The 26,038-nt window shown below is 27.3% G+C and overlaps 2 protein-coding genes across 2 annotated transcripts in view; one reads left to right on the forward strand and one right to left on the reverse strand.

Moving 5' to 3' along the window:
* On the reverse strand, positions 1-24,658 carry LOC111632818 (unc-112-related protein-like). The gene is made up of 12 exons (XM_023377344.1): positions 24,483-24,658; positions 23,939-24,172; positions 23,231-23,439; positions 10,752-10,957; positions 7,123-7,225; positions 6,831-6,938; positions 4,725-4,900; positions 4,525-4,649; positions 4,341-4,447; positions 3,857-4,072; positions 1,085-1,231; positions 1-1,010 (listed from the first exon to the last, which is right to left on the reverse strand). Exons 1-12 carry the CDS (start codon positions 24,622-24,624, stop codon positions 720-722), a joined length of 2,064 nt encoding a protein of 687 aa, XP_023233112.1. The 5' UTR covers positions 24,625-24,658; the 3' UTR covers positions 1-719.
* Positions 1-26,038, forward strand: part of LOC111632822 (multiple coagulation factor deficiency protein 2 homolog) — a 78,574-nt gene that overhangs the window by 22,993 nt on the left and 29,543 nt on the right. The window lies entirely within an intron of this gene.

Below are 26,038 nucleotides of genomic sequence, written 5' to 3' on the forward strand. Positions count from 1 at the left end.
TTAAGTTTTAAATTTTTTTTATTACCTGGAAATATACTCTGTAAGGCACATAATGCATTTTACATTAAATTGTAAAATATATATATATATATAAAAAGAACAATCCTCTAATACTATTCTCTCAAAAGAAAATTGAAATTTATTCCTCTACTCTGTCTGTCTGGGTATTGGAATTAAACCCCCCATCATGGTTCAGTGCTTTACACCAAATTTAATCAAATAATTGCAAAGCGTTATATTTGTAGGCACACAATTGTAGCATAGTCAATATATCACTGTTTTTAACAATTTTCATATATACTATAATTAATTATAAAACATTTTAATATGTCTAATTTGCACTTTGAACAAGTAAATTCAATAGATTACTAGTAAACTGTAAAATGTCAACTTGCAATAAAAAAATTACAATTGATGATGATAAATGTAGATCAACTGCATATTCTTATTAGTTATGTTAAAATTGTTAAAGTTGCTTAATGAGATATCTACATATTTTTTAACATTAAGCAACATGTTACAACATGCATTTAAGATAAAAATGCATTTTAATAAGGAAAACTGTAGATATAATTAAATAGGACTCTAGATCAACTGTACGAGTGGAAGACGAACAGCTGCTTTAACAATGTTACATTTGTAACACTTTAAAATGTCATTAAACACTTTTTAATTGAAAAATTTGTTACAGATCTAGCAAGAAAAAGTCATGTTTGATTTCAGATCCATCCTCCTGTTAGCTTATGGAAAAGGTCTTCATTTAAGGACTGGTTTTGATCTTTTGATCTCATAGAAAGGAAGATATAACCACCAATAAATTCATGTACAACTTTGCAATCTGCACTCAAACAACTGAAAGCCACATTTTCTTCTTCAAATTGCACCATCATCTGTTTAACTTCCCAATTAACATTCCAGACTTTCATAGTATTGAAACGCCATGTTTTAATATGATCACCAGTATTTAATTCCATACGCATGAGACGATTGAAGGCTACTCCCAACAATTCCTATAATAAAAAATTTAACTTAAAGTATTGTCATAAAAGTATTGAAGTTTTATCTATTGTGCATTGAGTCTTACCTCACGTTTACTTCCAACAAATTTAACAACAAACAGAGAAATTCCAAATTCAGGAAGAGCTTGCCATGCTTTAATGAAATTTAATTTTGCTTCTATCAGATTTAAATCCTTGACATTTGCATGTGCTTCTAAAATTCTTTGGACAATCTAAGAAATTAAAAACAGTTTATGATCAATTTTATATCTAAATTAAAGATTTATACTGGGGGAAAAAAGATTGTGAATGATCAAGTCATCAATTTTTAGAAATTTATCTGTTCCTTAATATGGAAATTATATGAAAAATCTCAACTTAAAAAGTTCTTTAAACTAAATGTTTTAAATTTGATTGTTATGAATGAAAAGTGTGTGTGTTAATTTTTATGCCTAATTATTTGATGTGAAGATATTTTAGATGGTCGGTCTAAGATGAGCTGGCTGACCCTTTCTTGCAAATGTCAGTTAATGACAACAAAACAATAATCAACTTAGTTTTTAAAGATAAATATTTTTCTGACCAGTTAAAAGAATTAGTTAGCTGACTTGGAGAGAACACTAATTATATACTTATTGGTACAATAAAGGAAATATGGTGTTAGATTTTAAAAAATTCAATTTCAAATTTGTAGTACAGTAGAACCTCAAACTCGGCTCTCGATAACCCGGCACTCCGGATAACTCGGCCACTCCCTGGCAGGGCAAAAAAATCCTTAGTTTATTAATTTTCATTATAGACAGCTTTATAAAAGTATAAAAGCTCTCATAAAGTATTTTTCTGAGGTCTGTCTTATCAGGTAAATTACTGTACACAGTGCATTCATTAATTTTCATTTTCATGTAGGCTCTATGCCATGCCTTCATAAAGGACGTACTTTTCCTTTGTTTAAGGGTATTTGGGCAGTTTATTCTCTGTTATATTCTCAAGTAAACAATACATACAAGTACAGTACAGTATTTTCTGAGGAAACACTCGTACTTATTTTTTTTAACCCCATTCCCGATAACCCGGCATTTTCACAAACTCGGCCACCCTTCGGTCCACATTAGGCCGAGTTTTCGAGGTTCTACTGTATAATTTAAACTTTTATAGAGGAAAACTTTTTAAGTTTGGTTAAGCAAGTTAGAAGTAGAAAAATAAGTAAGGCTTGGAAACTAAGTTCTTCTGATGCAGCATTAAAAACAACTGCAGGAAATTCTCATTAATTTAAACTTGGATAGTTCAAAATCAAGTTCATAACTATATTCCCAGCCAGGACAAATAGTAGAGAGATTTATATGTTAAGGAATTTGGTTAGTTCAAAATATGGCTACTTTGAAATTTGAAGTAAAAATTCTGTCTAAACTGTGATGTGTGTATGTTTAGATCAAGGTGCCTCCATAGTATAAGAGAAAGAACAACTCTAATCTGTTCAACACGGCATTACTTTTACAGTAATATATTTTCAGATGTCACCTTACACATGGATTACTCCTATTTCCCCTTATCTCATAAAATATAGCTGTGTTTTGGGATTGCAAGATTGGGCTATAAGCAGCAGATAGAGATATTTGTAGGTCTCTGGCTACTACATGTGGACCATATTTTGAGGAATTCTGCTTTACTTTTTATAAAACCTGTCTGGCAACCTATGAGTTTCTCACCAGATAACGTACATGCTGTTTACCTGCAGTTTGCTATTTTTGTTAATTAATAATAAATATTCTGTATAGATAGCCTTATTCCATTTGCTTAATAAATTACATCAATTACATGGAATTTGCATATTATACAGAAATGTGACTTTGAATTATCTGAGAGTTACAATTTATCGCTCGCCCCTTGAATTTCAAACTAATGAGGATTTCCTGTATTTATTTTACAAAGGTGATATTATATCACATCTTTATCATTTAAACATCTTCAAGGAGGTACCAGAAAAGCTTATTTGATGATATGGGCATTGAGCAATATCTGAATAAATTATTAGTGCTTAATGCACAATGTGATCCACTTATGATACATTATTGATTTTTGATTGTTTTAGACTGTGTGATATCCTCAATTCTAAGACTCATCCATTTTTCTACTTGTCCAAAGTAGAGATAAGAAAGTACTATTATACTTAGGGTGTATCTGCACATTCAATATTCTCCAAATGCTAAATAATTGCCTTTCATCAAAGTGTTTGTCACATGGCAAATAATAAAGTGTGCACATGTGCTTGCTAAGTGTTAATGTTGAGGCAATGACAGAAGTTTGTCTGAGATCTAGAAAATGGACAATTTTCATACAATACTTTGTGCTGTTGCTTTTGTAGTTATAAATAGTTTTGCTTATTTTTCTTTAAGAGATATAATCAGATTGGCATATATTTTGTTTGTTCCTACCCACTTTTAACATTAACACTGTTCACTCTAAAATACTAAATAGTCTTTTTTTTTCTTTATTATGGTGACAATATTTTTCACCTCATTTACCATTTCATTAGACTATTCCATTTTGAAAATAATGACCAAAAAACAAGAAAATATACAATTGAAAGCATAAATGTGCAGATAGATGAAATGAATGCATGGAAGCAAATGTTCATCCCCTTTGATTTGAGAATTTACTGACAAATGGCAAATATTCATCATGAGTAAATCATCCACAATACTTGATATTTGCCAAATGTTTGCTCAGCATTCAGTGAACACTGAATATGTGGAGCTGCCCTTACAATTGAGAAAATATATATAAATATTTGTTAGAAGTTGCAAAATGAAAAATTATTTTAACTGAAATATGCATCAATGTCAATGTAAGTTTTATACCTGACGAGATTTTAATTTTCTTAAAAAGCGAGGTGCAACAAAATCCTCTGGGTTAATATCAACTTGTGAAGGACTAATGGCAGGAGTAGGTGCTGGGTGCTGCATGCTTAAAAATTCCAAAATTGATTTTACTTCTGCTTCATAAGAACTATCTGCCATTGTTTTACCCTTGGCTGCAAGTCGACAAGCAGCCATCCATTTTGCATACTGCTCCTCCTGAAATTTTTAAAAATAAAGTTAAAATGAATAATGGAGGAACATATTGTAAGAATTATATTTTTTAAAATATAAGAAGATTAATTGTATCAGCAAGAAGAAACTGTTCTGAGTGAACAAAAGAAATGACTATTTGCTTCACTAAAGAAATACAGAAAATTAACTTTCAAATCCATAAAGCTTCTACTATAGATTTAACTTTTTTAAATTATAAGAACAATTTTATTTATTTGTTGTCTAAGAATTCTTATTTACACCTGAAACTTACCATATCACAACGTATCCAATATTCAGTCATTCCAACATGACTTGGCACTTCTAGTCTAATTCCATATTTTCCTTGAGAAATATTCACATCTGGTGTCAACTCACAACCTGTTTTTTTGATTAAATTTTCTTCAATATAAAGATATTTTAAATTTATAAAAAATATATAATAAATTGAAAATAACCTTTCAAATTAATAACTAATAAAGGCTGGCCAGTGGAATCATCTTTCCTTTTATAAATGGACAAATGAGTATCTTTAAAAGTGAAATAAAGTCGTTTGAAACCCTTGAATGTGAACCTTTTTGGTCTGTAATAAAATTTTTAAAATTATTGTTTTACATTTTTATGGAATGAAACTATATTATTTAGAATTACAACTCACTTTAGGAACCGCAAGTAATTTGCAAGCTCGGGTACATGTGTGATGTCACCAGAACTGTTGTTAATTGAAGTTCCTTCTAAGGACACTTGTAAGTCTGTCAGGGCAGAGTCTATATCATCTTCGTCACTCTGAAAACTGTCTGGTTGTGGAACATTGGCTTGTAGATTAACTTGGAACTGTTTGTAATAATTAAACACAAAACATTTCAGTCTTATGCATTATTTAAATTACATAACAGAAAAATCAGATACTTGTTTTAGTCACAAATCACACCTAAATTCAAAATTTCCAGCAAATAAAAGTCAAAAACACATATCAAACATTTTTCCAGTTGATAGTTCCTGAGGAAGGCCGATAAATTTAGTGGCCGAAAATGTTCGATATGTGTTTTTGACTTATTTGCTGGAAATTTTGAATTTAGGTGTGATTTGCAAATATTACAGTTCCAATTTATGGTGAGGTTGTATTTTAATTTACTTATTTTAGACCTACAAAATACAAATACAAGAAAAAAGTTGATAACAAAATTCTAACAAATAATTATAATCCATGAATCCATTCATGGATTATAATTATTTGTTAGAATTTGGCTTCCAGTTGTTGGTACTATTCTACAGGTTTTTTAATTAAAAAAAAGAGCAAAAAAAATTGCACATTTAATAAAAACTAATAATTTTTGGTAACCTGAAGAATCAGTTGTATATTATTTGTACAAAAAATGTTTTTGGTTCTGTTAGTGCCATCATCAGTTTGACATTTTAAATTTGCTATCTTTTTAGAACAGTTTAAGGAAAAGACTTCTATAAGCTTTGATCCAAATGAGGTTCAGAAATAATTAAGCGAGATTTCACACATACACACCATTTTCCACTCAAGTGTTACAAAATATATACAATATATTTGTCTAGTTCAATGTTATAAAAACTAATATTATGATGATCTCTTACTAAATAATCTGAAACTATTTGAAAATAATTTCAAATCATTTCTTTTGTATTTTTAAATTTAATACAACTGATCAAGGAGAAGAAAAAAGTCTACTCATCTATTAAATAATGAAATAAAGTACTTAGAAAAATATGTTGTTATTTATTCTACTGTATTTCCCCCCTTACTTCTATGAAAACAATATTTACTTAATCTGAAAGTTCTATTCAAATATTACTTTTAAGAAAGAATTTAAATATCTTCTTTGTAAAGGAAAGTTGCAAAATCAGCATCATCTGAGATTTCTTAACAAATCAAGTTAGAAGATTTAAAAAAACACTGGCAGTTTCATTTTTATTTACAGACAAAACTTTTACATTCTCTTTATATTTTTTTCATTTGAGATTTAACTAACATCAACTAATCATAAAATCTGTTTCTCTTCAGACTTGTGAAAGATTTAATATCTTAAAATTTTCATATAAGTTTAATGATAAAAAATATTACAAAATTAAATTGTGATTTTGGCCTTTTAAGTTTAGTATATACTTATGTATACACACAATCTTTGGAAAACATTTTATAAAATTCAAAAGAACTACAGAACTTCAAAATGGGTCTGCAACCCACAGCTTTTTCTCATTGACATGTTTTATCAAACATTTGAGCTACTTCAAAAACACAAACTTTTGAAAAAAGTCAACTAGAATTAATAGACCTTGCTGCAAATGGTCTTTATAAAAACCTATTTAAAGAAGAGACTTCATTAAGTTTTTAAAAATCTCAGCCAGAAGAGAATTTAAAAAAAAAGTCTTAAAAAGGTTTGCACAAGGGAATAGTTCTATTTTTGCTTCTGTGTGTCTTTGCAGATATATATTATTTTTGAAAAGATTTATGAAATCAAAACATTGAACATCATTGTCTAATGAATATTTAAACAAGACTTTAATATTGGGTGCCACAAAATATATTCCCAATTTTAATGACATTGTTTTGAAAAAGCAGTTACAAATTTCACATTGATTTATGGTCGTTGTTATTCAGAAATTTAAAAAATTTTCATTCAACACCTTATGTATCTTTGAATAATTAAACTAATTGTTCAATGCTTCTGCAAAAAGAATCTACTTATGATATATAATCTAATCCATTTTCAAAATAAAGAATATTTAAACTTACTTGAAGGGCTCCAAAAAGCATCATTTCTTCTTCAGTACAATCAATTTCTTCAGTCATTATGGCCCATTTTGCTTGTTCATAAATTTGATTTATTCGGACTGAATCATACTATAAGTTAAAAGTTACAAATCATTTTTAATTAACTTAAAAATTCTAATATGATATTTATACGAGACAAAACTACTTTTAAATATTTCAACAAAAACACGTGTTCAGATATTTATAAATTAATGTAGTTATTATATTCAAGAATTCTAGACATTGTAACAAGCATTTATATTTGATTTCTCACCTTTGGATTGAGATCAAAGAAATTATAGAATTTATAACGTAACAATAATGTGTCAAATTCTCTAACATCCTGTTCCATCAATGACAAAGAAGAATCCAGCCATCTGAAAAATAACGTGTTAAAACGTTAAAATAGCTTTTTAAAGAGTTCTAGAATATATCCATTCTTATGAAAAAATAAAGATTACTTATTACAAGGAGTAAATATTACACCATTCATTACAGTTACTTGTGAGAATCCTGAAGTGGAGAGGGATTCTTCTAAAGAATTTATTTGTGAAATAACGATATAATTTTTAATCGAAAATAATATTTTATAAATTTTAACAAATTTTATTTCGAACAATGGATGTCAACACTTTCATTATAGAAAGGAAGTTGATTTCCTTTCCTATGGCCGACTTGAATCAGAAGCGGCCGCACACGAGACTTGGCCATCAGTTAGACCATCAACTCATATAAAAGGGACATTTTCCTGCCACTCTGGACAGTTCTATGAAGTCCAGATCTTAGTATGGCGAATTCTGTCCTCTAAGTGCTACACGAAGTAAGCATCCATAGACAATTCTCCTCATGAATATATTGAACAAAGAAAAGTATTAATAAGGTAGTATAACATGATAGATTGATGTAAACTCTCTCTCTGTGCATAAGGGTCGGATTTAGCATAAATAGATTAAACATAGCTTAAAGTAGGATAATCTAATTCCCCTACGAGATAAATCTCGAATTGTATCATTGTAACTCCATTTATTATATTTTGTTTAATTGTATTATACTTGTATTCATTCTTTAGTTTAGTTTTATTAAATATTATTATTATTTGTTTATAATGAGATTGGTTTCCATTTGGTTTAATCAGCATTTCCACTCACTCAAGTGTTAACCCTCCTATGATATTTTGGACATTTGACTATCTGGTGGGAAGCCTGACAGGAGACTGGATTATACAATCATACGTCTCCACCTTTCTTAAACACTTTTAACGCCCTCCTTAAAAGTTAGAGATCAGATCACAAGATCTTGTGCAGAGGAAGTGGTCATTGGATTGCCCATGATCCCCTCCTTATCTCACATACTAAACGTTTTCACTAGTTTCATAAACAGCGAAATTATGATGATTTTTTTCAATAATTGACATTCTGATTATTTATGATTTGTTTTTAGACCTTCAATGATTGAAAAAAATTCTAAATTTTGTGTCTTAGTATTATTAACATGATATAAAATATGAATTTTATATATTGAAAATTATATATCAAGTTAATAATCTTATTGAATCTTATTGAAAAATTTATTGTCTTAAGCTATAGTTCATGCAATTAGAAATAATACTTGTTATTTTGGAACAAGGGACCCAAAAACACAACTTTTAATATTCAGGTTTTTCCTTTATACAAAGAAGGAATAACAGCCATCAATGATGATGACAATATGATTATTTTTCAAAATTTGTTTACTTCTAAATACTTGTCATTTAATTATAAATTTGTTAATTATCCAAACTCTTTCTTATTGACGTTTTTTGCAATCCTCAAATAAAATTATGACATTATCTTTATATAATTTCACCAATTTGGTTACAAATCACTTACTTAGTAATCTAAGCTATTTCAAAAAACCATCAGTTGTCATGTACTTAATGAAAACAATAAAAATGTAACAAAATACATTCAAAGCAGACCTGAGAATAATGTACAAAGGTAGCTTAAGTGCTTCAATAATAATTACCCATGAACTCAAGATGGTGAATTCTTCATAGAACTAGAATTCACTATCTTGAATTCAAGATTACGAAAATCACGTGATCTGATGAAATCAACCTCTGTTAATTAATAGCTAAAACTATGTATGCATTCTATCATAAACACACGTGTATTTAATCAACTTTGGGATTATTGAAACAATAGATTTTTGAGAAAAATGTAAAAAGTAATTAAATGCCAAACAGATTTCTTCCATAAAAAATAAAAAAGTTCTCCATTCATTGGCAACATGCACAATATCTGAATGACCTTGAACAGAGGTCCAATAAATCAACAATGTGTAATTGGTTAAACCAAAACCAAAACTGCCACTAGGGCATAGAAACTTTCCTTATGAACATGTAATATGATGGAAGATTTCAAACTAAATGATATTTTTGAGAGTCACTGGGCCAGATAATATCTTAGAATTATCCAATATCGAAATAGCAAGATTTTACTGTATACAATTAATAATCATTCAAAATACTTTTTCTTTCCTGAAAAACATTTTGAAAACATTGTGAATTTACTATGTTAAAATACCAATGGATGATATAACATTGAGCAGAAATTTTGACATTAAATATATGAAACTGTCCTCCATGTCATTAGCTATCAATATCCATACTTCAATATTAAACTGTCATAAACCATAGTTTGTAACCATATGGCTTGTAACACAAACTTGAAACAGAGTTATATATAATTCATATAGCATTGGAGTTTCAATCTAGTGTGGTTTTATTTGTCTCACACTGCAGTCACTGTGTTAAAAAATACGTTTTACAAGATTGGATTTCATTATTACATTACATCATTAAATATTTTTGCATAATTGCCAATGGCTAAGAAATAGTAAAGAAAAATTTTTTCTATAGAAATCCTCAAAAGTGGTTTCTTAAAATACAAAAATTATCCAGTTTAGAAAATTCCATAATATGAAATTCAGTTAAGCAATCACATTTGCAAAATAAATGAAACAAAATCATTAATATATACATGATATATATTGGTCATTATGAAAGATACATTCTTCTCTGACTACTTAGATAATATAATGTGTTATAAAAACTTTATACAAAAAAGGAATAATAGCCATCAATGATGATGACAATATGATTATTTTTCAAAATTTGTTTACTTCTAAATACTTGTCATTTAATTGTAAATTTGATAATTATTTAAGAGAGAAATAAGAAAATCATAATACATATCAAAATGCTGAAATAACTGTACACAAATTTCAAAACTTGTTCACTAAAGTTTAATTTACTGCAACATTTTTTGATCAAATCTCTTAAGTGTTGAATTATTTCAGTTTATATTTTGGCTAATTATTAATTATCAATAAAAAGTAATTTGATGTAAAGATAATAAATTGTTATCTTGCAATAATTACATTAATTTTTGAATATTCTGAAGAAAATATTGACCCAGAGTAGGACTTAACTTGCTTATGCAGATGCATTACCAGTAAAGCTACTGATCTCTGACCTTCACTTCCAGACCAGTTAACCTGAGAGACCCACATAGATTGTTTGCTAACATTTAGACTTGTATTTTATAAAGTTTGTTCTCAATTACTTGTATACATTTTTAATAAAAGCTTGGCCCTATCAAATTCTATATTAAAAAATATAGAATTTGATAGGGCCAAGCTTTTATTCTAATATTTACAAATATCAGATATCTTAAAGAATGTTATTCAGTACAATTGACAAGTCTGAAAATACTGTCACAATCTTTAAAAAACTTAAAGAATTTTGCTTTCCAATTTTGTATGTTTAAATTAATAATCTATAAATTAAATGTGTTTTTGAAACTGTTACCATTAATAAAATATTTTAGACAGAATACATCAGGATTAAAAACTAAAATTTACCCAGAATTCAGACGAGCTCTTTCTATCAATGTTTTTGGACGAAGAAGCTTCTGTTTGGCTTCATCAGTCGGAGTGCGTGGACTGTTGGCCAAAGGAGTCTCCAATGAACTGTTACTACCATTCAAAGAAAAACTTGACATCAATGAAGAACCATTGAACATTGCTGTACTAGGAGAGTAACTCCTTGTAGTATTGTTCCATTGAGACTGTAAGAATAGAATATACAAAAATGATATATTTTATTTTAGTTCATCAGTTTGCTTTTTTTCATTCATCTAAAACATTTATGTATTTAATTATTGGTTAATGTGTAAGAAAAGTTAAAAATAAATATAAAAAATGATCACTAACTTATGCATCAACAGTTTAAGCTTAAATCACTTTTGTTTTTAAATATATAATTTAACAATATTTAATTTTCTAGTTAAGATACAATGTTAATGTAATTACCAATACCATTTTTAGCATAATGCATATAGATAAGTTTTGCCAATTACAGAAATAAATAAAAAAAACACAAAAAATACAATGCACATATTTTTAATCCAAATCAATAGTGCAATGTAATTATATAAAGAAACAAAAGTATTTATGAAATTAACTTAAGGCAGTGAATAATAAACAACTTTGCATTTTTACAGAAGTATAGTCTCAAATACAAGGTCATTCTTGAATGAAAATTTATTTTTGGTTTGTCAATGGCAATTGTGAATGATGGACTCTTAAAAACAAATTTGTATTATATTTTTAATAAGTGAATAATGAAATTAAAATTCATAAGATATCTTTTTAAACAAACAAACATAATTAAGAAAAATAACAGACAACTGATGCAATTTACTAAAAAAAACACCTCTCTGAAAAAATCTGAGGAAATCTTATTTTTTCAAATTTACAAAGGTTTACAATATAAGTGTCAATTCTGAATCAATTCTACTTATGTATACTTTCATGAGAAAGTATCTAAACAGAGATGATAATAATGATTAAAAAATCTCCTAAAACTCATTTGAACATGAGTTTAATAACATTTTAAGTTTATAATAATGAAATATTTAATTATTAAGCATTTAAACAATCTTTTAATTAATAGTTTGAATTATTGAATACCCATCTAATTCAAATCAATCAAAAAAAATTATTGCAGGTTACCAGAATTACATACTATAATTCATTTCTATTTGTAATTAAAGAATAAAACAGTTAGAATTTTTTAAATATATATTTATAAATGTAAAATTTTGCAAAAACACAAAATCTCCCATCATAATTAGATTGATAGTATTGTAATCTAATTAAATGGTTCTCTGAATTATCCAGTATCTAAATCATACTGGATAACTATGTATCCATAATGTACTGGATAACTCAGTATCAATGGCCACTATATATTCTTTATTAAAAACTACAACAGTCTGATGATGAAATGACAAACATTCTGAAAACATTAACTTTTCATTTAATAAAAATATTTTCTGGTTTATTGAAAACTTGAGTGGTTGTTTTGCAAATCAACTCAGAAGCAATACTAGTGACTATTTTTTAAAATGATTTTATGACCAATTTGTTGCTTTTGTTTAAAAAGTAATTTGAAAAACAGTTTATTGCAAAATGCTACATTATCACTCAACAGTTCTTCTGACCATCCAATCCTCCAATGAGAGTTTTAAGAACACATATTTTTGCAATATTCATGTGTAAGTCATTGTTTTTGCAATCCATGAACCAAGCTGCAAGTGAAATCTTTAAGCTTCAATGTAGGAAGAAGCTGCCAAATAAAATTAGGAATGGAAATGATAACAAAAAGCACGCTGTTATTTCGTGCACAATTATCTCAAATATCTACAAGTTAGTATATGCTTGGGTGAGGTGACACCACTAACATTATCATTTATAGTGTCATTTATGTTTTGACTAAATGTTTCAACTGGAACTGAATATTCTGCATCTATGTAAAAGGAACAGAAAGCTATTATGGAAATATTCAGGATGGATCGATCTGAAGTACATGATGATAATGTCTCATGGTGGATAAATTATAAAGTTAATTTTCAACATGCTGTTATCTGATGATATATGACTGCTTGTTCATCTAAGTATATTCACTGAAAACAGTTATGATGAAAAATGGGTCCTTTGTTTTTCATCACTTTGAAGTACTATAATTTTTTAAGAAAATGGCATGCTTGAAACAGCAAATCATCCTATGCTAAACTATTGAAACTCAAATGACTTCAAGATTACTCCATTTAAAAGTAAATTGGAATCTTCAGTAAGATTATATTTGAGTTATATTTCTGACTATTATACTTTGCTTTTAACATTTCAAATAATGATACAATGTGATTGTATTGATACCTTACTTTTGAGACAGACCTACATAGAATACAATATTTTGTAACAACTTAATAACAAATTACATTAAAAATTAAATTAGCCATTTGAAAGTATACAGTTTAAGCTATTTTTCTACATAGTCTCCATCTTTTATAATCACCTTTTCCAGCAGAAGTCAAGGGTAAAAATTCCGAAAAAATTCTCCACTTAATGATTTAAAAAAGTCCATGACTGCATCATTAACTTCATCATTTGATGAGTGTAAACCACCAAGATGTTTCTTAAGAGGCCCAAAAAAGTAAAATCAGATGGCACAGAAAGTATGCGGAGAATGATACACTTGCTGCACTATGATGGGCAGTATGGGGAGTTGCACTAAACTTAAGACAAGCTAAAGAATCATGGATGGGAAGTAATGGACCATCCACATAGTTCAAACTTAGCATCCTTTAATTGAACCTTTTAAGAAATGTCTTGGTGACAATCTCAAATGATGAAGTTAATGATTTGTGCAAGTTCATGACTGCATCTTTTAAGTGGATAATTTTTTCAGAAAAGAATTTTTGTTCTTGTTGGAGAAGTATTTAGAAAAGAAGACTATGTAGATAACTTAGACTGTGTACTTTCAAATGATTAATTTTTTATTGTAATCTGTTATTAAATTGTTATAAAAAATTGTACCTTACTTTTGGGATAGGCTCCATATGATAGTGTATAGTATTTTATATACAGTATAGTCTTATTTTATGTGGGAATTACATGTCAGCAGGTATCACATAAAATTCTGTAAATCTGTACTCCATCCAAGTAGTCTCAGAGGATTACCCAGATACTTGTATAACCATTTACAATTAACAAAACAAAACAAAAAAAAAAAAAATTAGAATATGTTTAAAACATTTTGTTTTTATTGTAATGAATATCATTTTAGTTCTTATATTTATGAATAGTCAGGCAAAATTTTATATTATACTGAGTATGATACTAGAGAAAAATACATGCAAACAAGAGTATTCATCACAGTGAGTAGCTCATTGTGATAGCACATTCAATAATTCTCCATGTTCAGAGTATCAGAAACTGGAGAAGAGAGAAGCATGATTTGCTGACTTTAATCAGATTCAGTGGCACTAAGCATGAGTTGCCTAATCATTTGCAAAAACAAAATGACATAAAACAAAGTCCTACTCTATTAATCAAAAAGTTAAATATTGTCTTTATTTAGTACTATGAGTATGTCATCTCCAACAGTTCAAATTTTCCATATTCTAATTTATACAAATAGATCTGGTACCCGAAATTTGATTAAGCAAGTTTCTACTGTATATTGAATAAATAATAGCAAAATTTTTAAAAATTTACTTTCATTTGCTAATGATATGCAGTTATTTATAGTATCTGAAAATAACATTATTATAAATAGAAGCTAGCTAATAATTGTGTAAACAGAATAAGAAATAGGCTAAAAGTTTAAATTCTAATTTGTTCAATGTGAAGACTATTTTGCTCTTAAGAAATGCATTTTAAGTTTTATTGAAACTTCTCTTCATCCCTATTTTCAATTATAAAAGTAATGATACAATATATTTTAGTTTTTATTCTTGTATAAATTTTAAAAACTTTTCCAGCTTTTTGTTAGTTTATTTCTTATATATTAATATATAATGTTTANCTTTTTAAACCCCATTCCCGATAACCCGGCATTTTCACAAACTCGGCCACCCTTCGGTCCACATTAGGCCGAGTTTTCGAGGTTCTACTGTATAATTTAAACTTTTATAGAGGAAAACTTTTTAAGTTTGGTTAAGCAAGTTAGAAGTAGAAAAATAAGTAAGGCTTGGAAACTAAGTTCTTCTGATGCAGCATTAAAAACAACTGCAGGAAATTCTCATTAATTTAAACTTGGATAGTTCAAAATCAAGTTCATAACTATATTCCCAGCCAGGACAAATAGTAGAGAGATTTATATGTTAAGGAATTTGGTTAGTTCAAAATATGGCTACTTTGAAATTTGAAGTAAAAATTCTGTCTAAACTGTGATGTGTGTATGTTTAGATCAAGGTGCCTCCATAGTATAAGAGAAAGAACAACTCTAATCTGTTCAACACGGCATTACTTTTACAGTAATATATTTTCAGATGTCACCTTACACATGGATTACTCCTATTTCCCCTTATCTCATAAAATATAGCTGTGTTTTGGGATTGCAAGATTGGGCTATAAGCAGCAGATAGAGATATTTGTAGGTCTCTGGCTACTACATGTGGACCATATTTTGAGGAATTCTGCTTTACTTTTTATAAAACCTGTCTGGCAACCTATGAGTTTCTCACCAGATAACGTACATGCTGTTTACCTGCAGTTTGCTATTTTTGTTAATTAATAATAAATATTCTGTATAGATAGCCTTATTCCATTTGCTTAATAAATTACATCAATTACATGGAATTTGCATATTATACAGAAATGTGACTTTGAATTATCTGAGAGTTACAATTTATCGCTCGCCCCTTGAATTTCAAACTAATGAGGATTTCCTGTATTTATTTTACAAAGGTGATATTATATCACATCTTTATCATTTAAACATCTTCAAGGAGGTACCAGAAAAGCTTATTTGATGATATGGGCATTGAGCAATATCTGAATAAATTATTAGTGCTTAATGCACAATGTGATCCACTTATGATACATTATTGATTTTTGATTGTTTTAGACTGTGTGATATCCTCAATTCTAAGACTCATCCATTTTTCTACTTGTCCAAAGTAGAGATAAGAAAGTACTATTATACTTAGGGTGTATCTGCACATTCAATATTCTCCAAATGCTAAATAATTGCCTTTCATCAAAGTGTTTGTCACATGGCAAATAATAAAGTGTGCACATGTGCTTGCTAAGTGTTAATGTTGAGGCAATGACAGAAGTTTGTCTGAGATCTAGAAAATGGACAATTTTCATACAATACTTTGTGCTGTTGCTTTTGTAGTTATAAATAGTTTTGCTTATTTTTCTTTAAGAGATATAATCAGATTGGCATATATTTTGTTTGTTCCTACCCACTTTTAACATTAACACTGTTCACTCTAAAATACTAAATAGTCTTTTTTTTTCTTTATTATGGTGACAATATTTTTCACCTCATTTACCATTTCATTAGACTATTCCATTTTGAAAATAATGACCAAAAAACAAGAAAATATACAATTGAAAGCATAAATGTGCAGATAGATGAAATGAATGCATGGAAGCAAATGTTCATCCCCTTTGATTTGAGAATTTACTGACAAATGGCAAATATTCATCATGAGTAAATCATCCACAATACTTGATATTTGCCAAATGTTTGCTCAGCATTCAGTGAACACTGAATATGTGGAGCTGCCCTTACAATTGAGAAAATATATATAAATATTTGTTAGAAGTTGCAAAATGAAAAATTATTTTAACTGAAATATGCATCAATGTCAATGTAAGTTTTATACCTGACGAGATTTTAATTTTCTTAAAAAGCGAGGTGCAACAAAATCCTCTGGGTTAATATCAACTTGTGAAGGACTAATGGCAGGAGTAGGTGCTGGGTGCTGCATGCTTAAAAATTCCAAAATTGATTTTACTTCTGCTTCATAAGAACTATCTGCCATTGTTTTACCCTTGGCTGCAAGTCGACAAGCAGCCATCCATTTTGCATACTGCTCCTCCTGAAATTTTTAAAAATAAAGTTAAAATGAATAATGGAGGAACATATTGTAAGAATTATATTTTTTAAAATATAAGAAGATTAATTGTATCAGCAAGAAGAAACTGTTCTGAGTGAACAAAAGAAATGACTATTTGCTTCACTAAAGAAATACAGAAAATTAACTTTCAAATCCATAAAGCTTCTACTATAGATTTAACTTTTTTAAATTATAAGAACAATTTTATTTATTTGTTGTCTAAGAATTCTTATTTACACCTGAAACTTACCATATCACAACGTATCCAATATTCAGTCATTCCAACATGACTTGGCACTTCTAGTCTAATTCCATATTTTCCTTGAGAAATATTCACATCTGGTGTCAACTCACAACCTGTTTTTTTGATTAAATTTTCTTCAATTTTATTCACATAAAATTCAGGAAATTTATTAAGGAACACATTTAATAAATTTATATCTTCTAACAGATTGCAGGATTTTTGATTAAATTTTCTTCCAGTTTATTCACATAAAATTCAGGAAATTTATTAAGGAACACATTTAATAAATTTATATCTTCTAACAGATTGCAGGATTTATTAATGAATAATAATTAAAAATAACTGCTTTTATTTTCCTTATGAAAGTCATATAGTTTTATGGTTGCAGATTAATAACAGGATAAATTGTTATAATCTTTATAAACATTATTTTTATATTATAGAATGTCTTATTTTAAATCTTAATAATTCTGCAATTCTAAAAAATTTTTTTAAATTAACAATTTTAGTTTGCAAAATGTGTCAGATAATCTTTAATAAATAGCACATGATAAAATTAAATGCAAAATTTGCCTTGCTTGCAATGCAACCTCTAAATTATTTATAATTTGGAAAGATTCTGCAATCACTATTTTTAACAAACTAAAGCTCATAAGAATGCTTATTTTTCTGATTGCCACTTATGCCTCAGAAACCTGGACCAAATGCCACTTCTTGGAAGAAACTTGATTCCTTTGAAATATGGACAAATAGAAGAATGCTGAGAATCTCTTGGATGGAGCACCAAATAAATTGCTCCATTTTAAATCAACTGAAAATCACAACACGTCTTACCACTAAAATATACCAATCCTACCTTTGTTTCTTGGGATGTATGCAAAAATGGATTTGAGAAACAAATCTTAAAAATAAAGATCAATGGCAAATGCCCTTGAGGTAGATGTTGGATTAGGTGGGCAGACCAAGTAATGAGGATTACAGGACATACAATGTATGAAGCCATCCACATGGCACAACGCCGGCAGCAGTGGAAAGATACAATTAAAGCCATCAATTCATAATATCACCATGCCCTTTGAAGGGCATAAGATTGAGAAGAAGAGTTTGTAAAATGTATCAGATAAGTTTTAATAAATAGTATACATAAACATAATGGAACAACTCATTGTTACACACTGCTCTTACAATAACTTTGATGTCAAATGTCAAATGACGAATTAATTGAGAAAGTTTTTCTTGTGCCCAATTATCCCCATGCCAAAATGGTCACACTAAAATATACAATTCCATCTAAATCTGAACATTAATATGATTACTATAGAATATTTGGAATTAGTTGTTCATATATATCTACAATGATTTATTAACAGGAATTAAACAGAAAAAGCAATATTTTTATGCTTCAGATGACAACTTCTAAACTCATACCATATTTTCATGAATTGTCCAGCATGTCAGTCTATCTGGAGAAGATCATGAAATCAATTATTTCTGTGTGGTAAAAATTGGCATGCCAGTTTAAGTGAGGTTATACATTCCCCTCTAAAGGGCACCTGAACAGATGCCAGTTTTTATTCTAAAATTGTGAAACTGTCAGTATTACATGAAAATTATGATCATGTTTAATTTCTTCATTTTGCTTCCTTTCTAACGATATAAAATACTCATGAATGTCAAAAATGCTTTTTTCTGTTTATCTTATTGTAATTTGATCTGGATCCTGATCCTAAAAGATAATTTGATTATCTTTCAGGATCAGGATAGATTGTCAGTACAGTCCACACTAATTAACAACAACAACAACAACCACTACTACAACTGTCAATAAGCTGCTGAGTTTTATTGCCCTGTAAATGAAAACTTTCTTCTGTCAGTCAAATTACAATGTTGTTATTTTATTGTATTGAAAAGATTGTTTTCTTTAACATTTAGTTAACAACTGGTTTTATTTTTTAGTTGCAGTTATATGCAACATGCCAATCAATCCACAAAAATATGGTATTAGTAATTACAGTGGTGCCTTGTATAACGTACGCCTCGAATAACGGATGCTGCGAACAACGGACTTTCTGTTTGGCCGTTACGTGAGTCGAGCAACGGACTGTCTTCAAACAACGGACTTTCCGTTCGGCAGTTACGTGAGGCAAAAAACGGTCTTTCTGCGAACAAGTGCGAATGATGTTTCCACTCTTTTGCCGTTGCCAATGACAATCTGCTATTTTTATAATATATTAGTATTATTAAAATATATTATTAGCATATCTGAAGTACAGAGCTCCCGTTGGGATTCAGCTTGCTCTCTTGTTTATTACGTACATCACCTCAGAACAGGGTATTTACATTTATTCAAGTGTTGTGAAAATCATGGCTTCTAAATAAACATAAAGGTGATTTGAATTGAAACAAAGCAAGACATCATCAGAAAGAGTGAAAGTTGACAAAAAGTTCCTTGTCAAACGGGGAGAGGTTTAGGAGTTTATCAACACTCATTATCCAGAGCTGAGGCCAACAGGATCAATGATCTCTACAATGACACCCTTGCCCGTCATTTCTGACAGGTGTTAAAGAAGAGAGAGAAACAGACCNAGCCTTTCTATGATAACTAAACATACATTACATATACAAAATCTAAACATTTTGATTTTGAGAAATCAGAATTTTTCAAAATTTAATTATATATATCATAAAATAAATATGACAAAAATTAAATGTTAAATTAGAAAAACATAAAATGCAACTAAATTTATGCCTAATATACTGTACAAAACTAAAATACTAGATTCCTGTTTATGAACATATAAGGAAATCATTCAAAGGTTCAACATAAATTAGGAATACTTTTTGAATTTAAATTTAATTTTAATAAAAATTAATTTAATAATTTCACAAAAATATTAGAGAAATTAGTAAAAACTCAGATTCATTTACAACATGAAGTAACCAATAAATCAGAATATTGATGATCTACACAAAGCAAATAATATACAAAATTTCATAATTAAATATATTGTAATTTACGTATTTTTATTTGTATATATTAAAAAAATCAAGTTCCATTATTTTATAGATCAAAATATTAAATTTTTTTCTTTTTTTATGATAAATCAAAATACAACTTTAAAGAAACTGAATAACTTTCATTAAAAAGTGATAACATTTATAACTTGTACCTGGCTCGGAAAACTCATATTAATGGCAGATATCCATTTTTAAGAGAACTCCTGAAAAACTAGTTTAAATCAAGGACAAATATTATCTGAAAAGAGTTGAATTTTAAGTTATAAATATTAAAACTATACAATATATGTTTTAATTTTTTTTATTAGTATATATACATATGTGTATGTGTGAGTATATAATTTATTTTAAAATAGAAATCATAATAAAATTAATGCACAGAAAATAGTATTTAAATTTGTTATATAAAAAAACATGCAACTTAAGATTCAATAAGTATAAAACACAAAAATAGAATTTGGTAATCTGAGGTAACTAAATTTATGAGTAATCAGCTGCTATTACTTAAAGGCTTATGACTAAATAGTCAAGAATTTCAAAGATTGAATAATTGTTAAGATTATGAATTCTATTCAAAATTTAATCTTTTATGATATAATGAAGAAATTAGCAGATAATGACAAAAATTAGATAACAAATATAAATAGCTAAATCAGATGCTATTTCTTATTAATAAAATACAAGTTATATATGATAACATATTTGTCAGTTAAGATATACAGTATATTTTATTTAATATGGAACATGAAATTGTTAATGTTAAAAAACTTTTTGGTTTGTTTACTTTCATATTACATACCATATATATCAATTAATGAAATTATTCCATAAATTAAACATTTGCATCACAGAACATTTATCTCAACATATTTAAAATGCATTAAATGCAATAATTCAATTATAAATAGCATTCAAGATAAAAATTTGATTTATTCACCGTTTTCAGTTTCAACAGATGTGCTACAGTGTGATAATATCTATCATTTTGAAACTTAATCTATCAGTAACATTCCACTGAATCATTTAGACAAAAGAGCATTATATTCTTTAGATAGCTTTTTTTTTTTTTCTTTCTTTCTTTCCCATATATGGATGATATGAAGTAAGTAGTACTGAATACTTTTTTGTAAAGAATGATATTCTATCAAGTTAAAATTAGATCAATAATTCCACATATTCTAAATAAAAAGAATCTTGAAACCAATTAACTTTTTTGCAAATTTTGCAGTATGGATCCAAAATTCTTTTAAGATATTGCACTTCTTGTAAAACTACAATTATCAAGAATTTTATTTAATTTTTCTCAAAGTTCTAACTTTTTTTACATTACTTTAAATAAGTTTAAAATGTAAAATTATACTAATTGTTTTCAAATTATTTTTTTTTAACTGATTAATATTCACAAATGATTTGATCATTATAAAATTAAATAAAAACTACATAAATAGCTAATTTTTCACAAATAAATTATATAACATAATTAATAATAACTTAAGATGTTTGTGAATGAAATAACATGCAAACCAAATGTAAATATGAATCCTAAATAATATGAATCCTAACAAAAAATCCAACAGATCAAAAAGAATGCTAAACTTTATATCATCAAATAAATTTGATGAAGTTACACATTCAACAAAATTTTGTAAAAATGTTTTATCAAAAAAAACATCAAAAAGGTCTTTGAGACTTGCTCTTTACTTAACATCAAACAAAACATCAAATTTCTTCATTTTTAATGCATTCTAATATTTGACAAAGAACAAATTTTCACCCAGATTCATATTTTAAACAGACTTTGTATATAAATAAACATGTTTAATAATATTAAGATACACATACAAACTGTCACTAATAAAATTTAAAGTTTGATCATTTTATTTTTATTATGAACTACATAAAAATCTTTTTTGAGAACTGGGTCATTGTTCAATGAAAAGCAGATGCAAGCATCTTTCTTGGCTGTATGCCATTTTCAATGGTGATTCACTTATATAAAAACAAACATGATAAAACATATGATTTAATCAATAAATTCAACTTAGAACTAAATCACAATTATTATTCTAATAAAAGGTGAAAGTAATTATAAAACCAAATCATTTAGAGATTGGACAAAGACAAATTGAATTATATTTATTAAACTTTCAGATATAAAGAGCAAAATAGAAAAAACTTTCATCTTTCTAAAAATATTTCTTCTAGCAGTTACTATTAAATTTAATGTAAAAAAGTGAAAATATCATCAGAATAAAAATTTAATCCAAATTCTTATAATGCAAAATATAATTAATTCCTAGAGTTTAAAATATTTCTAGTTTGCAAAAATTTCTTTTCCTTGAACTAGAGCTCTAGTAAATTTGTACAACATGAATTAAATTATTAAAAATTCTAATTGATAATATATTTTACATTAAGATAAAGATGGAATAAATCTTCAGAAATTTATTTTAACAAAACTTTTGTCAATAATTTTTTACTTTTCATTGAAAAAAAATGTTTCTAAAACATTAAAAAGATGTTTGTTTGAAAATAAATTTGATGTTTCTGGAGATATGAAAAAAAATTATTGAATGTTTGCAAGAAAGATAAGATTAGATTATTTATAATTTTAAGCTAAGATTCAAACTATATTTCAGGAATTACAAAAATGAATACTATAATTTTTATATAGAAAATAAACAAAACTTAAAGCATGTCATCAGCATGCTTGGTTGGAAAGCACATTGATGTGTATGTCATTATACAGTGTATACATGTTCACTTATGGACAGATTATACACCAATATTTTGAAGTATATTGAGTAGTTTGACCTAATAATTTCTGACATAAATAAATTATTGTTGATGTTCTGCAAATTTGCTTTGTATTATATTTATATGTTCCACCATTCAGGAAGCTGAATAATTTTCATAAATTTGATAACAAGTAAAAAGTAAAACCAGAACTTATTTTCATAAAACAAGTCTAGCATTTGAAAAAGTTTTTTATTTAGTGAAGTATTATTTTGAAACATGTTAAAGTAACACATTTCAAATTAAAATTTAATTAAAAAAAACAAATGATACTAATCTGGTATTGATTTTAAAACATTTTTGTGATATATATATGGTTTTGAAAAATTTCAAAACTTCAATATATATATTTGATCGAACCTTACCGTATTTAAAGGTGACACTGGAGGTATGATACCATCTGGATTTATAGAGTCAGATAAATTACTTTGATTAAGTGTCAAATTTGGGTTCCTTGGAGAATTCGACTCTTGTATTCGTTGACGGGGACTGCACCCAACATACCTATAGTTTCTCTTCAAATGTTCAGGCATCAGAGGACGACAGAATGATAATTCTTCTGGATGTCGGAGTCCTAGTAAAAAAAAAAAATTTTTTTTTAAATAATTGAATTTGATATTTCCATTCAAAATTTATATTCAGACTTTGAAATTCAATTTGCATTTAATCGAATTTGATTGATTCATCTTTCAAAATTTTTACTTTATCATTTTAAAATTTGCATATTCTCACAAAAATCTTAAATGAATTTGTCAGGTACAAAGTATTTAATAAAAAGAAGAGGTTTAGTATACTATTCATCTTTCCAATCAATATTTTATCTTTAAATATATAAATAAATAAATTACAACTTAAATAATAAAAATAAAGCAGCTAATATACATTAAAATTGAATTTTAAATTATACAGGTAATTTAAATTTATTAATATAAATTTAATAAAATATAAATATGCAGGAGTAAATTATTATGAAGTAATACCAAAGTTTATAATAGATTTTCTATTATAAACTTTATAATATTACATTAATTTTTGTCTTTATGATCTTTATCGTTTGTTCACTATAAACTTACCTAATTCTTTGCATAGATTAACCACTGATGCGAAGGTTTTAACTGAGAAATCTACTTTTAAATCAAAATACTGTAAATCTGGCAATTGTACTCTTAAAGTTTTATGCATAGGAGTGAAATGAAGAACTGCATCTGCCTGGACACCACACTGGTCCAGAGTTGACCTGGTGTGCGTCAACCATGTGTTTTTCTCTGGCCACCAGAGGGCATGATCAGACCAGTCGATGGCAACATCTGAAGATTTTAGACAAATTCAATTAATTATTATATTATATATCATATCAATAAAAGTAAAATATAGCAGATTCTACTTTATTTAGTGATATTTAAAAAAGCTATCTAAATAATAAAAGAAATTTTATTTTATATATAGTTTAAAATAAAGTATTAATATACAAAACCAATAAATTGTTTGATAAAAAAAATGAATTATGACAAAAAAAACTTATTTTTGATTTAAAGATTGCTTCTCTTAACTTTAACAATAATCAAAACTCCATTAAGTAAAAATATCAAAGATCAAATTACACAATATAAGACTTACCAAGGTCTTCAACTAACTTTAACATAACACCTCCAATGTGAAGATCTCCTTTGACTCTCAAATTCCTTTCTACTTGAAGATCAGTGACGTAGACTCTCAGTTCCCACGAACCATCCCCAACCAAATAACCATCGGCAATCATTTTGATTTTCTGTTAATCAAAAGTTAATACATTAATAATTTATTTATAACTATTTATATTGTAATTGTAATTCCACATTTTCATTATTTTTAAAACTATGAATATTTTGAATTTTATAGAAAACAGCTAAATTGTTCATACTATTTAATAAATTTTAACTCTATTACATATATCATTTTAAAATAAATTGAAGAGCAATGAAAATATCAATTTACATCATTATGATAGTATTTTATTTTTCAAAGCTCTTAGATATGATAAAGATCAAGGTTCTATCACTTGACATCAATTAACATTTCTTCCTGAACTTTTTTCTAATCCATTAGCTCACTGCTGGTTCTGAATAAAAAACTTCAATTCTGCCCCTTTTTTCAATACACATATTAAACGAATCAACTCAAACATATGTAACTTAATCAAAACATTTCAAAAAACTTTAAAATATAAAAGTACAGTACATAGTTAAAAATATTTTTTTACTTTAAATTTCTTTATCTATTAGCAAATCATCTTGACGTAAGCATCATCATGTATATTCTATTTATTTACAATTTATTCCATATCTACATTAAACTACTTTTTAATGTATATTTTATGTTTATCATCATAAACAACCATAATTCTTTCATTTTCAGAATATTTCATCATAAATAACTGCTCATTTATTTTTATAAAAGCATTAAGACAATGAATAAAACCACAGAACAGTAACATCTAAAAATAACACATTACTACATCATCATTGAAACTCTTGTAGTTTTTTTTATTTTTAAAAACTACATATAAAAAAAGAATCTAAGTCAGAGTTACAACTCAATTAAAATAATTTAATGTCTGCTTGCTTCATACAAAATTATTTTAATAAGGAGGTCAAAACTATTATCTTATGATCTTAATAATTAGGGTAGTTTAGTGTGCAAATATGCAGAAAAATATAGAGGAGATATGCAAATTAAGAGAAAGTTTAGCAGAATTAAATTTCAAAATTAAAGACCATAAATTATTCATATTTAAAGATCAGAATAGAAGCCAAATGTCATCAATTCAAATAAAAAATGGGGTCAGAAAACCATGTTCTAGTGACAGATGGTGACAAATTGTATAGCAGATGAGATATTTATATACAGAATGAGGGATAAGATGGTAAACCAAATTTTTAGAATCATCTGTTTTTTGATGTGAGCACAAATAAATACTGTAACTGCATAACTGTTTACATGTTTTGAATTTTTAGCTTCATAAGCATAATGCATCAGTGTTTAGTTTAGACAAAATAGGAATCAAAATTTTTCCAGTAATTGTCTAAATAACAATTACCAGAAAAATTACTTTATAATTTGACCAACTAAATACACTTAAGCAGAGTCATGTTACAAAAGAATAATTTCATTATTGAGCTCCTAGTAAGTTGTAA

The sequence above is a fragment of the Centruroides sculpturatus genome, unplaced genomic scaffold (assembly GCF_000671375.1).
Source record: "Centruroides sculpturatus isolate CEXI.00-Female unplaced genomic scaffold, Cexi_2.0 scaffold41, whole genome shotgun sequence".
Classification (NCBI taxonomy): domain Eukaryota; kingdom Metazoa; phylum Arthropoda; class Arachnida; order Scorpiones; family Buthidae; genus Centruroides; species Centruroides sculpturatus.

Excerpts from the sequence above, each read along its gene's own strand:
- LOC111632818 (XM_023377344.1), bottom strand. The coding sequence starts at position 24,624 with ATGATTGCCGATGGTTATTTGGTTGGGGATGGTTCGTGGGAACTGAGA. Across the intron at positions 24,173-24,482 it reads AAAGTTAGTTGAAGACCTTG|ATGTTGCCATCGACTGGTCT; the intron begins GTAAGTCTTATA and ends TAAAATCTTCAG. Across the intron at positions 1,011-1,084 it reads TTGTTGGAAGTAAACGTGAG|GAATTGTTGGGAGTAGCCTT; the intron begins GTAAGACTCAAT and ends TTTTTATTATAG.